Source organism: Rattus norvegicus, chromosome 5 (genome assembly GCF_036323735.1).
Source record: "Rattus norvegicus strain BN/NHsdMcwi chromosome 5, GRCr8, whole genome shotgun sequence".
NCBI classification, from domain to species: domain Eukaryota; kingdom Metazoa; phylum Chordata; class Mammalia; order Rodentia; family Muridae; genus Rattus; species Rattus norvegicus.
In genome coordinates this window covers 114,924,186-114,938,143 of record NC_086023.1, presented here as the reverse complement: position 1 = coordinate 114,938,143, position 13,958 = coordinate 114,924,186, and the positions used below count along the sequence as shown (strand labels likewise).

Sequence of the window (13,958 nt, the reverse complement as noted above, 5' to 3'; positions counted from 1 at the left end):
CTAGGCAGTTCCAAAGCAATTTCCTATCTACCCCACAGCTCTTACTACATAGGGTATATCCTTCATATTGTCTATCCAATAAGTGATAAGAATTTCTAGTCTGTGCTGCTTCCCTGCATGGGTATGGACCTTGAAACAAGACTGGGTGATGAGGGATTAGAGAGACAGAAATCTAAAAAAGAAAAAGGAAAAAAACCACAGATGTATACACAGAAGAGCTGGGTCAGGTGGGCCGAGGCCACTCTGATGGAGTAGAGCCAACCATACCCACAACACAGAGCCCAAAACACAGAGCCTCTGCACAGCTATGTACAGCACAGGGACGTAGGTTAGTTTCTAGGAGGTCCTGGCAAGGAAGCATTCTCGGGCTGTAAACATCCTGGAGGAAGAAGACTCTGCACTTGCTAGCGTTTGCACACTGGTCAATTGTTCATAAACTCTCATACTTGGACCACAGGAAGCGTTGCCATTCGAAGCCTGAGCCCTACAGAGATGTCTGTCCCATGTGACTACGGCTTTGGCTATTTAACATGGCTGAACACATCTCACAATACACACTCACCTGGGATTCCAATCGGTCCTAAGACGTCTGCTCAAGGTTTCCTCAGCTCCTCATACGTGAAGTGCAAACAGGCACCATCCCTGGCTCTGCCTGAGTAATGGGTACTGTAGTATTCCCTCTGGTAGTTCTTTCTGGCTATTTTTAACTTGGGTTAGAGACTGGTGTCTCTATTTTGCGTTTCCCAATTAAATATAACAGGCACCTTTAAGTGCCGATTCCGTGTCAGGTGACCTGTTAGCTTTGATTACTAGAGGAGTCCTCTGTCACATGCAAGCAAACAAACAAACAAACGTGGCTCCAGGTTGTCTCCAGAAGTAAAACTCACACTATTCAGTTCCAAATCACTGGGTATTCACTTTAAAATTTTTTCCCCTGCATTTCCTGCCATCACACTCTCTGGCTAAGGTGTGAAGTAAACTCACTTTATTGTTTCATTCACTTGTTATGGGGCTGCTTAGATCCAACATAACTCAAGCACCGAGTCAATGCAGATGACAAAAACATATTGTATTCAAGCCACTACTGATCAATCAGGGCTGTAGTGCATAGAACAGACTCGGGAAATGGAGTTGAAGGGAGGTCATAAAGCATATTTAAAGGATGAAACCATAAAGCAAAGGAGAGCACGGCCTGCAGCTTCGTCCAATCATATTTTGACATGAGGGGTTGAGCAAGGGAGTTTCCACCAATCAGGATAGGAGTTGGTTCCTGGGCTGGAAACAGGAACTTAGTTTGACCCTGTAGCAAGCTGGAGATTGTCCTTGAGATGGCTGGACTCAGACGACTGTCTCCTTACAACTTTCCCTGAGATGGCTAGACTCAGACGACTGTCTCCTTACAACTTTCCCTGAGATGGCTAGACTCAGACGACTGTCTCCTTACAACTTTCCCTGAGATGGCTAGACTCAGACAGTTGTTTCCTTATAAGTTGTCTCTGAGATGGCTGGACTCAAAAAACTGTCTCCTTACAACAGAAGCTGTCCAGGTACTAGGAAGTCCCCCGGCGCCTCTAGGGCAGGGGACCTTGTACTTAGTTCCCCTCCACCACCACCACCACGTTTAAATGGAGTATGAAAACGAAATGGTAGTACTTAAAACAAGTTTCTTTTGCTTGTTCCCAACACACTACCTGTCCAACGTTTACTCCTACTATGTGCCAGACACCGTACTGAACACTGTCAGTATAAGGACTACCAGACAGGCTTTGTGCTTAAAGAAGTCACGGTCCTGACAGAGAAGACTCTAACTATATGAGAGACAGATTTCAGGGCAGAGAAATGCAGAGGTTGTATCTGTTTTCTTGGAAACCCGTTAAGTTCTTTGCTTCACAGGTTTCCAACAATGATTTGTATGTATATGGTGACCCCCTCAGGGCAGTATAAAAGGCCGGTCTACCTAGCTGTATGTTTGAACAATCACGTCAGTTTTATGAACCTATTTCCTTATCCATAACATAAAATCCGTGAAATCTGCATCTATTCCCCTGGGTCATTCTAATAATTCACTGTGGTGGGCGGGGCGGGTAGGCGTGTGAGTGTGTGCGTGCGTGTGTGTGCGTGCGTGTGTGGTGTGCCTGTGTGCGCGTGTGTGTGTGCGTGCGTGTGTGTATGTGTGTGTGAAATTGAATCAGAGTCAATGGCTGCCACATGAACAGTTTACAAAGCAGGGTGTCTCGCCTGAATGGAAAGCCATCTGCTGTGAATAATCCCATGTAACAGGTGGGAGAAGTGAAATACCACACTCTGTCCCTAGGGAAGCAGCTTTCACTGTGTCTTGGTCTTTTGCGACAGGACCTTTCCCCGGAAGTGCGCCACACCACAGGCCCCGCCTCCGGTCCCGCCCCCGACCCGCCGCATCTCGCGGGATCTCACGAGTACGCCTGTGTCAAGTGCAGTCATGGAAGCTGAGGAGGCGGATGTGGATGTGGAGGGAGATGTGGCGGCGGCAGCACAGCCGGGGTGAGGCGCAGAGCGGGGTCCTGCGGGCCGGGCTGTGCTAGGCAAGGGCCGGAGGATGCGGTTGGCCAAGGGTCCGTGTGGACGGCGTCAGGACCCGGGTTGCTCCTGGCCGGAAGTCGGCCGGGTCCACGGGTCGGGGCGTGGACCTAGTGCCCTGGGTTGGACTGTTTGTCTCCGCTTCCTGGGTTGCAGTGGACCTGTTTCACTTCGGATTCCTTCCTGCATTCGCTTTGTCTCAGGCTCCTCAAAGCAACTTGAATCCTGGCGCCTAGTCTACAGGACCTGACTTCATAGACACTTGGTCCCGTCCCTGCAAGCGACCTTGATCTAGTGGTTTGAATCCTGCTTCTCAGGACAAGTTGTTGAAAACTTGCAGAGAGGCAGCTTATCTTAAAGGATCCAGATTTTAGAGTTGGACAATTCATGTTTGCCTTCTGCATTTGCTCTTCCTGTTTACTGTCAAGGCATTTGTGGCATTTCCAAGCAAGAATCACATGTCGATCTTACTGTTGTAAGCATCGAATGAAATAATTATGAAAGATGTTTTAGCATATGTAAAATGTTCAGCAGATGTGTTCTTTGCTGTGTTAGGGATAATAGAAGACCCAGTGAGGGATGTTGTTAAATACCGGTGCCCGCAGGACTGGCAGTGTCACTTTAAACTGAACCTGCTTTGGCATGTTGCTTTAGCAGTAAGCAGTGTTTGTCCTTTTAAGTAATGGGGGCCAGAATAGGATCTCCTGTAGGGGTCAGAAGACCTGAGTTGGAAATACAGCCAGGTACATTACCTGTAACTTGTCAGCGACTTCGTTAGAACTTTGTTGAACTACCTGGTGTTACTAATACTGCTCCATTTCTGGCCTGTATAATTCATTTGACAGGAGGGCTGCTTGTTTGTAGACTTCAGGTCCTCTGTGAGACACCAAAATAAGGAGCATTTAAAAATAGCCAGTGAGCTCTTAAAATGTGATTTTTTAAAAAAAAATGAGGGGTAGTTAACTTCATATAATTATTTTCTCTAAAGTTCTTAGGTAGAGAAGTCCAAAAGTTATTCGGATAGCCTGAGATAGCAAGAACTTTATTTATGTTGGTGTAATTTTTCAGTCTTGAACAAGTGCTTGTGAGTTTGTGATTTTTGTGTATCAGTGAGCTAAGTGGTCAAGCACAGTTTGGAGTTCATAGAGGAAGGAATTCACCTTGGGTTGAGTGAGCCTTACCTGAAAGCATTGATTCTGTGCCTCTTTCAAGTGTTCGTCTTAACTTTTCTGATTGTGTTTAGTTTTTTGTCTCTTTTTCTTGTACCGTTTTCTTGACACTTGGGTCTACTGGTGGCATTTGTAATGTTAACCTCAAATGTTAGGTCTCTAAGCAGGGATAAATGAAGTGCTATTCATATATTACAATGCACCTGGCCTCCAGGTTCTCCCAGCATCCCTTAGTCCCTGCCTTTTGCAGAGCATGGCTGGCATACCCTGTCCCCTGCCCTATTTTCTTCAGCCCAGAAGTTGGGCTGCCCTCCCCCAGCTGCCCTTCTCTATATAATGCAGCCATTTTGGTTGTCTGTCTGTTTTGATCTATCCTTTACTCCATTGGACAGTCTCTTGGCTCAGCCGGCCTCTCTTGGTTGCATCTTCTCTCTGCATTCTCCTTACATGGTCCAGTTCAGGCTCATGTTCACGTGATCTGGATGCTCTGAGAATTCCCCACCGCTGTGGATGCTCTCCCTTTTATCTACAATAAACTTTCTTCTCCACCATACTAAGGAGCAGGCATGTCCTGTCTTTGCTTTCCTTTTCTTTCTTCCTTTCTTTCTTTTGTTTTTTTCATGTATCATGCAAGCAGGATTATGAAGGTTTCTGATGTCAGCCACTGGTTATGGAGCACCTCTGACATTGCTTGTGGAATGGTGCCCTGTAATGCCAGAGTTTGAATCATGTTGAATTAAGTGTGAATTTACCCCTTGAGGTATGGTGTTATAGAGAAAAGTAGCATTTAAGGAACTCTTAAAGATTAGTTTGAAACCATACAAATTTTGAGCATTTACTGAAGCTAGGTACTAAAATAAAACACTGCAATTTGGTTTTCCTTCAACTATCCTTTGTTCTCATCTTCCTTTTCTGTAGGCTTTTCCCTAGTTGAGGAAAGGTGTTTTGCCATAAGACTTGTGCTCAGTGACACATTCCTAGTGACGTCTCCAAGCCTAGCATTTCTCATGACTTAATTTCTGTTAGGTTGATGTTTTGCTACCCTGACATTCTGATGCACAAACACACACTTCCTCAGATTCAACCTAATACTTGTTTTTGTTTCCCTAATCCTTTACAGACCTGTGTCTATGAGCTTCTGATTAGGACTCTAACTAGAACCTACTAGCTCTTCTGGCCTCAAAAGTACCTCAGTATCACTATATCAGCTTCCCTCTTTCAGATCTGTCTCTGAGCTGTCCCTAGTTTAGTACCTGACGGCAGCCTCCATCCAGTCTCAAGGCATAGACCTGAACTCCCTCCTTTTTTCCTCTGCCATCTTTCTAGTCCCCATCTGGTCACTTATTAAGTATTCTTTCACACAACACTCTTCTTGCTCATACTGCCTTTTCTGTAGATACAAATTATTGCTGTGTTTCTCTAGCATTTTTATAATTATTTTTGCTACCATTATTTCGCTCCTTGGTCCCCTTTTCCTGCTGAAGTTAAGTCTTTGTTACATCCAAATCTGATGATGTTAATACCTTCAGTTTCCAATAGGCTTTGATAAGGCTGGCCTGGAACTTGCCGTCAATTGGACTCCTGATCCTCCTGCCTCTACCTCCTAAGTTCTGGAATTACAATTAAGTACCACCATGCTGAGTAGTTTAAAAGTCTTCATTCTTTCCTACAGACCTCTGTCCATTACCCACTTGCTTATTTACTCATTCACTCAACCGTTGATTACATTCTGTATCATCCCCTGGGTGTATATAACAGTTATGAAAATGAAGTTCCAGTTGTCGTAAAATTATGAATTCTTATTGGGTAGAACTGACAATAAACTTTATGTATGTGTTCCATGGAGGTAAATAGACAAGGGTGAGAAGCTGGCTTACGACTCTTTTCTCCTGCACTGACCCAGTAAAGCTCTTAAGGTGTGAAACTACAGCATTAGAGCAGAGGGTGGAAACAGTGGAAGCAAAGGGGCAGGTTGAATTGGATTGTGAAGAACAGGGGGCAAATTCAGATTTGTGGCTTGGACCCCTAGGGAGATTGTTACAAGGGCTAAGAGAGAAAACAGTAGAGGCCTGGCAGGTTTGAGACAAAGGTTATTTTAAGCTTAACCATGTAACTTGTGGTCCTTAAGGATATTGAGGTAGGTGTTCCAATGCATATATCAGAGTGTGAATGTTACGAATCCTCATTATGGTAGAAAATATTTCTGCATTGAATTTGAAATGATAGTAGCCTCACCTCTTGCACTCTTGGCAGACCCAGCTGTTGTAAAAGATTTAACTGTAGTGTTGTTTGTGTGTGCGTGTGGCTGCTGTGCTGCATTACAGTTCTCCCTTCATAGGCTGATGAGGCAGAGTAGGTGTTAAACTGTGTTCAAATCTTTGTTAAGGAGATGAGGTGCCTAGTATCAACAACTGGCCAGCCCCTGTCCTATGTGGTCTGTGGCCGAAAATGGATGCAATCTCACTTTTCTATTTTTGTATTTATTACAGAAATGATGGAAATACAGCATCAGTTTTTCAAGATCACTATCTTGATTCAACATGGAGAAGGGAGAATGGCTGTCTTGTAAGTATGCTAAGTCAGATGACATAACGGTGCAGCTAGTTGCCCAGAGTGCCTCTTTTCCTTTTTTTAACTAAGGCCTAATTCTCCAAAACCACAAAGGTAGTATATGGAAACACTTCCTTTAAAAGTAGAGGAACCTTTTTTCAACTATGAAAAAGTGATTTCTTGAGAAATAAATTTAGATCCAGCTTGATTTAGGGGCAGATCGTTACCTCTCCTCATATTTGCTAACTTTGATTTCTTCGAATGGAAGATGGATATCCTCACAGAGTCCACGTCTTCATTTAGCAGTAACTGCATACTCGCCATGCCAGACAGCAGGGCAGGTTAAAGCACCGCAAGTGCCATCAAGACAGACGTGACTCTGCTTTCATGGAATTCATAGACAAAGCAGGAGTTGGGCAGTACATGGGCAGACAACCATGTGTAGATTATGAATGAGATAAGCTCCGCTGACTGAGGTTACTAGGTTGGGGAGTCCCGAAGGAAAAGTCAGTAAAGGACACTGAGGAGGTGACATTTAAGTTGAAGTGTAATGGAAAAATGAATGAGTACATGATTAAAAAGTTAACATAGTAAGCAGAAGAAATAGTAAGTGCAAAGCACTGGCTTACACTGACAAGCTTAAATTTTGGAAGAGAACCAAGACAATGAAATATACAGCTTTCAGTACAGACTAGTGGACTCCTGTTTGTCAGATATGCTTTGGGTACTGTGGTAAAGAAAGGTCTAGAAAGAAGCAGAGTAGAGACGGAGGGACTGGTTAGGATGCATTTGTAATAATCCAAGCAAGGATTTAAACAGTGGCTTAGTCCTGTATGTTGCAGAAGAGCTCTAAGTGAGCCAGTTTGAATTATACTGTGAAGGTAGAGCTGTTTAGTAGATTGCATGTGGAGATGGTAAGTGGTGGTTGACAGTGCTCCTTGCAAAGTTGGAAAGGCAGGTGCAGACAGGTGATACTGGATTGTGTTTTGCATGTTTCATTTGAGAAGCCAATTAGATATTCAAAGGGAGTTCTTGTGTGGACAGTGTCTGTAATAGTATGGAGCTTAAAGAGATTGGAGTTGAAAATTATATAACTTTGAGAATTGAAATGAGTGTAATTATTTACTCAGGCTGTGGCCAGAAAAAAAAACAAACTTGAGTTTTGGAAACAGGTTAAGTGTTTAGCAAACTGCCTGATGCCTAGGAGTTCTTTTGTGCATAGTGGCCATTATTACTGCTTACAGGTAAGGGGCATGAGCCTGGGAATCCAGCAGGCTTTACTGTGAGCTTTCTTGTCTTCCAGTTAGCATGCCACCAGTGCTGCAGATGCCTTTGTGGACTGTGTATTCCCGTCTTGGGGTGGTTGTGAAAATCAAAATCTATCTGTGTACTCATCTAATGAGTTGTAGCTGTTACTGTTTTAGCATGTCTTTCACTCAACAAAATGAGAAGGTTTCTTAAGTAATAAAGTATCTATAGAGAGTTAACACATGCCATTCTTTTGTTTTTAAATAGCCTTGGACTCTGGATAGCACCATCAGTGACGAAAACAGAGCTGTCATTGAGAAAATGCTGTTGGAAGAAGAGTATCCTTCATCGATTATGAGAAGAGTAAAGGTTTTAGGGCTAAAGTAGGAATCAGTGCAATCATTATAGAAGAGGCCACTGTAATTATTAGATGAGTATTGTTTGGCCACAGATTTTTGATTGTGTCATTTATCTATGCAAATAGTAGCATGCTTTGCTGGTGAATCTGAGACTCATGCCACGTTTTCGAGTTTTTGTTGTTAGCCAAGTTTGCATGTAGAGTGTGCTTATGCTAGAAAAGGTAGAATATTTAAGTCAGAATCTTAATTCCAAGCCACCATTTTCATATCAACATAAGCTAAAACTGAAAGATATTTATCTGTACAAGGCTTGAGAACATGTGGAAATTTTCACATTGTACTGTGCAATTTACAGATGTTATATGAGAGTAAGTTTAATGGAAAACAAAATAGACTGATTTCCCTCAGAGTTTGTAGGTCCTTATCTTGGGCTTAGCAACTAACTGCTTATCCTGCTTAGCTTAACTTCTTTGATACTCAGTTTTCGTGTGTGTGTGTGTGTGTGTGTGTGTGTGTGTGTGTGTGTGTGTGTGTGTGTATCTTATATATGAAAGGCTTAAACAGTAATTTCTGATTTTTCTGTCTTTAAAGTTTACTAACAAATACTGGCTTATTTTATCTTTTTCTTAGTCATTTTATGGATTTCTGTCCACTATTGCTGCTGCTGTTGTCATCGTTGTTGCTGCTGCTTTTGTTATTGTTATTATTATTATTATTTATGTGGGGTTTTTTTGTTTGCATGTATGTCTATATCACTTGTTTCTGGTACCTGTGGAGACCATAAGAGGTTGTCAGATTAGAGCTGTCATGTGGTTTCTGGAATCAGACTGAGTCATTCTGGAATAGCAGTTCATGCTCTTAACCACTAAACCATCTCTCCAACCAATTCTGTTCACTCTCTGACCCAGAATTTCTGTTATGTATTCCCAACTGTTTCTGTTAATTTGAAAATTTTTCTGTATTTTTAATTGCCATTGGTGAACCCCTTATTCCTCCCAAATATTAGTTATTGCTTAGATTATTCATTTAAATGAGAGGCACATATAATCTTCAATTTTCTAATACCTTCATATGAAAACATTGTTTCTATGTGTGTAGGTTGTGTGTGTATGTGTGCGTGCGCGTGTGTATATGCAAAGTCAGAGGTTGACTGTGGGTGTTTTCTTTATTCTCTATCCACATTATTTTTTGAGGTGAGGATTCTTATGAATGTGAAGATCACTGATTTGGCTAGACTAGCTAGCTAGTCAGATACTCTTCGGAGCCGCCTGGGTCTGCCACCTAGTGCTAGGATTGTATGTACACCAACTGTTGCACCTAGCTTCGGACATGGAGCCTAGCAATCCTAATTTAGATTCTCAATATTATGTAGAAGGCACTGATTAAGCCATCTCTCAAGCACCAAATGAAAACATCAGTGTTTCATACTAAGGCTTGGGAATCCACAGTACACTTTGTTCTAACACTAAATCAATACTTGTTGTGTTCCAAATGCTTTTATCTACATATGTGCAATTCTAGGTTATTGAACAAGTAGTCACTAGTTCACTTTCAAATGTAGACTCAAGTAACAAGTAAAGAGTTACAGATAGGCATTTAGAGGATAGGGAGAACATATACATACATATTTTATATGTTTATATATATATAAAAGTTTGTCTCTAATACATAGCCTGATGTATGACAGGTGGGGGGGAAAGCTTTGTGGCAGGCTAGTTCCAGCGACACCGAGTAGTTCTTGGTAAATGTGATGTTACTTGTATTAATGAATAGAGGAATCCTGAGTTCTTCTCTGTGAACTTTAAATATATAGAAACAGTGGTTCCCAAATTACCCCACATAGCAAAGTCATCTATTTTGCTATTCGTATCTTAGAAAAGGATTGAGGCTATTCTTTCTTAGCCACTTGTGGTAGGGAAGAGAAAGGAAACCACCATCGTTGTGGTGCATACTGTGCAGGCATTGTGTTGTGTGTTTGCTGTGCTCTCATCCCTACAGGCACCATGGCCTATACAGCCGTGGGCAAGCTTTTAGAGGAATAGGTTTTGATTACATGTAAATATCTATCACCAGTCTGTCTACTTGATAGCATATGAGAATTATATGGCTTTAATATTGTTTAAGTTTCCTTAACAAAACATAGGTATTATTTATCTAATAAATCACTTCCAGGAAAATTCTGGGTTAATCAAAAGGAAAATGATAAAAAATGCACGAACAGGTAAAGTCAGTTCATAGTACTATTAAAAGTTTTGAGTTACAATTTTAAAAACTTCACAAGCTTCCTGTTTTCTTTTTTCATGTGCAGCCTACAGAAAACAGGAAAGATCATGTATGTATCTATATTTTTAAACCCTTGTTTTAAAAAATAAAAATTGTTTTTATTTTAATTAAACACCGTGTGTTCCCTGTATCTCTGAATGGTTGCGTGTGTGAGTCCAGGTGCAGCGTGATAAGTGCTGGCAACTGAATGCTGTAGCTACTGAGCCCTCCAACCCCTTTTAAAACCTTTTTAGTTCAATTGAAAAGTATAAGAAAAATTTTAAAAATTAGGTACGATCATTGGGAAAGCCCTCTTGATTCAAAAAATGTTATTTTTAAAGATGGCTTTAGCTCAGATGTTAGAATACATAATTTTATGCCATCTTTTATTTGCAGGGCTTTTTAAAAATGTCTTTATCTGCAGTTCCTCACACGGTAAAGAAAGGTAGCTTCCTAAAGTTTTGTGGGGAAATCTTTAGAAGCCGATGTGGAGTATATTATGAATTGAGTTAATGTATGTTCTGTTTGACAATTTTAAATGTGTTATGTACAGTTTTATTTGGATCTGTGACTTAAAAATATTACCTAGGAAACTGGGTAGAACATGCCTGTAATCCCAGTAGTCAGAAGGCATGATCAAGATTTTTACAAGTTCAAGGCCCTTTCGCTCTATACAGAGTCCCAGGCCAACTAGGGCTACATAGCAACACCCTGTCTAAAAACTTTCTAGAAAAGTTAAAGGTTTACAAGTACCCTTCTTTAATTAGAAAAAAAGATGATCATTATTCATTTATAAATGCACATTTGAGCACCAAGCTGACTCTAGCTTTTATAGTTTGTTAAATAACAAAGTGAAGTTAGAAGATGGGATGCCTGGAGGAAATCAGAGAGCTTCTCTAGCATGCTTTAATTTCTTGTGGTGCAGATTTTAAAAGCAGTAAATGAGATGCCATAGTTTTATGATTTAAACTCTTAGGTTTTGGGGAATATATTACTGCCTGGTGTTTATTTTCAGTCTGAAGAGAGCTACTTGTTATCAGACTGACTACCTTTGATGTCTTTTAGTGTTGTCTTCACTCAGCCCCAAGGATTGTATTGTTTGGGCTCCAGTCATTCTGGTAGAGATAAGGAACAGGGTAAACCTCTAGGCACCAGCTGCTTCAGCTGTCTCCTTCCCCTCCTTCTGTAAGACTGCGAAGTCTTGGTTTTAGCCATGAGTGGGTATAACAGCAGTTCCCAATCCCCTTTCATAGGGGTTGCCTAAGACCATCAGAAAACAGGTACATTATGATTCCTAACAGGAGTAAAATTACAGTTATGGCGTAACAATGCAATGATTTTATTGTTGAGGTCACCATAACATGAGGAACTGTATTAAAGGGTCATAGCATTGGGAAGATTGACAATAACTGATCTCTACATAAATATGGAATATATGGAATGTTCCATTTCACATCTTTTTTTCAATTTCTCTTTTCCTTCAGGGTACGTTCTCCTGCAAAACCATCCAGTTATTCAGTAAAGTGGACGATAGAAGAGAAAAAACTGTTTGAACAAGGACTGGTAAATAGAGAAATTTTTTTGTCTTTTTTTTCCCCCCCTCCGGAGCTGAAGACCAAACTTAGGGCTTTGCGCTTGCTAGGCAAGCGCTCTACACTGAGCTAAATCCCCAACCCCTCTTTTTGTTATTTTGTCTTTTTTTCTTTTTGAGAAATTTTTAACTTACAGTAAAATTATTCTAGAAATAAATTTTAAAAATTTTTATATATTTGGAATAGGAGCTGAATTCTTCCTTTTTTATTGTGCATAATCCATATTTTTTACACACATCTTTGAAGACTTGAAGCATTTTTTGTTATGACTGTTTCAGTGAAATCTCTTTCAAAGTATAGAAATTAAGAAGTATAAAAAGTATGTGTGTGGTTCAAATTCTGAAAACACTTTATAACATGGAAAATGTTTAATAAAATAATCATTAACTTTTAAACTATCAAGAATAGATTATATATTTTCTTTTAGGGTATATGTAACTCAAAATTAGTCTAAATTGATTTTGAGATTATATATACATTATTTAGGTAGTATATAATATTTGTGAAAGGTTTTTGAATACAATTGAATTATTAACAGAAATTATGAGAAGTAAAATATGTATTTTTTTAGCCAGTAGCATGAGAGCTATGTTTCATGGTGTTTTAATACAAATACATAAACTATCTGGAGGTTTTTAAAACTTCTGAGTTTCTTTTTCTATACTGATGATAGTTATGCCGGTTTTTATTCTATTGTATGACAATCTAACAGTAATTTTTTCAGGATGGATGACGGCTTCAAGATTTGCTCCTTATTAAAGACTAAACATACATATGCTCATATTTACAATTGGTTTGTGAACCTAAGATTCTTCTTTTTTCTTTATTGTTGGCGTTAATGATGGTTATGGAAACCACATTTGTATGTTCAGAACTCACACCTAAAACTATTGGGTAATAAGTCTCACTCTCATTCATCATAGCCTTCTAGGGATGTTTTGTTCATATATAAGCAGATGAGAATTGATATAGATCCATAGAAATTTATACACAGAATATTTTCTTACAGAAGAAAACCTTTTCATATATTGGGCAATTATTGGCTGTGTTGCTCACTTTTACCCATTGATATAACTTCCTTACAGACTGGGCTGCTTCAGGTGTGGGAGAAAGGAATGACTTGGCACTGATGGTACAGGAAGGTTTCATTCCGTCTGTTTCTTTAGCGTGGGGCTGTATCTTTACTCAAGTTTGAAACTGGTGTATATTTCCTGTGTTTCTCTTGTTAGTGTCACCTTTCATTTTCCTCATGTTCAAGCCCCTAGTATCACAAAGGATCTGACCTTTTCCAGGTCCCTGCTGGCTCTAAATGTGATTCGCGATACCAAGTCATTGGCCTTCACACCAGTAAATAGAACTGACTCTTCACTTAGTTAATACTAGCTAAGTGTTACCCTTAATAATTTATAGTAGTTTTCCCAGAAACACTTGGAGTTTTAATAAAACACTCTTCTGAATGACAGAAATAAGTGTATAAATGAAACTATCATTTAGGCCAGACCTTTAAAAGTATTTTACTACCACAAAGCATGGATACTTGGTCCTGGGTTGTATTTAGTTTTGTTTTTTGTGGTTTTAAGAATTCTAAAATGGGGATGGTGTTATCTCCTGTGGGAAATAACTTGTGTTGGTAAAGAGTTATATACTAAATATAGTTTAGATTAGGTGTCTAAGAGTCCATTGTATATCTAGAATTGTGCATTTTCTTTTTTGTACTTGAAATCCCCATAGGACCGCCCAGGGTGTAACACAGCTTTTGGCCCCAGAAAGGAGGCATTGGTTATACTTCATCTGTGATTGAATCTAAAAGTCATCACTGTAAACCCAGTGTAGTGTGTTTCCTACAGGATACTCAATAGGTATTGTAGAATACCAACTCTGACTTTAAAAGTTGCAGTTAGTGCAGAATGTGTCCAGTTGATCTTGTTTTTTTTTTATACATACATACATACACACACACACATATACATACATACATACATACATACATACATACATACATACATACATGTTATAACTTACCTCACTTTTGGACTGTTGTATGTCATTTTTGTATAGTTTCCAGAACTCTAGAGTCAAAGAAATGTGGGCTTTGATTTTAAATGCATAGTCTAGTAGATCAGGTTTCATTTTGTGCTTTAGAAATAAAGATTCATTTTCTTTTAGTTATTTTCTTTAATTTGGCAGCTGCTTGAAATATTACTTTTGTTTCTTTTGATAAT

General features: G+C 39.8%; 1 protein-coding gene across 13 annotated transcripts in view; it reads left to right on the top strand.

The window, feature by feature from the left end:
• The window catches only part of Mysm1 (myb-like, SWIRM and MPN domains 1), a 104,352-nt gene that overhangs the window by 43,320 nt on the left and 47,074 nt on the right, over positions 1-13,958 (top strand). For 7 of the 13 annotated variants that reach the window (XM_039111107.2, XM_063288579.1, XM_008763911.4 and 4 more), the window contains 6 exons: positions 2,353-2,520; positions 6,215-6,290; positions 7,791-7,861; positions 10,026-10,103; positions 10,191-10,214; positions 11,629-11,707. In XM_039111107.2, coding sequence (XP_038967035.1) covers positions 2,459-2,520; positions 6,215-6,290; positions 7,791-7,861; positions 10,026-10,103; positions 10,191-10,214; positions 11,629-11,707 — 390 coding nt within the window. In that variant the 5' untranslated portion in view covers positions 2,353-2,458. Of the gene's footprint in view, positions 1-2,338; positions 3,032-6,214; positions 6,291-7,790; positions 7,862-10,025; positions 10,104-10,190; positions 10,215-11,628; positions 11,708-13,958 lie in introns of those variants that run through there. The other 6 variants (XM_063288581.1, XM_008763914.3, XM_063288580.1 and 3 more) reach the window with 5 other exon arrangements.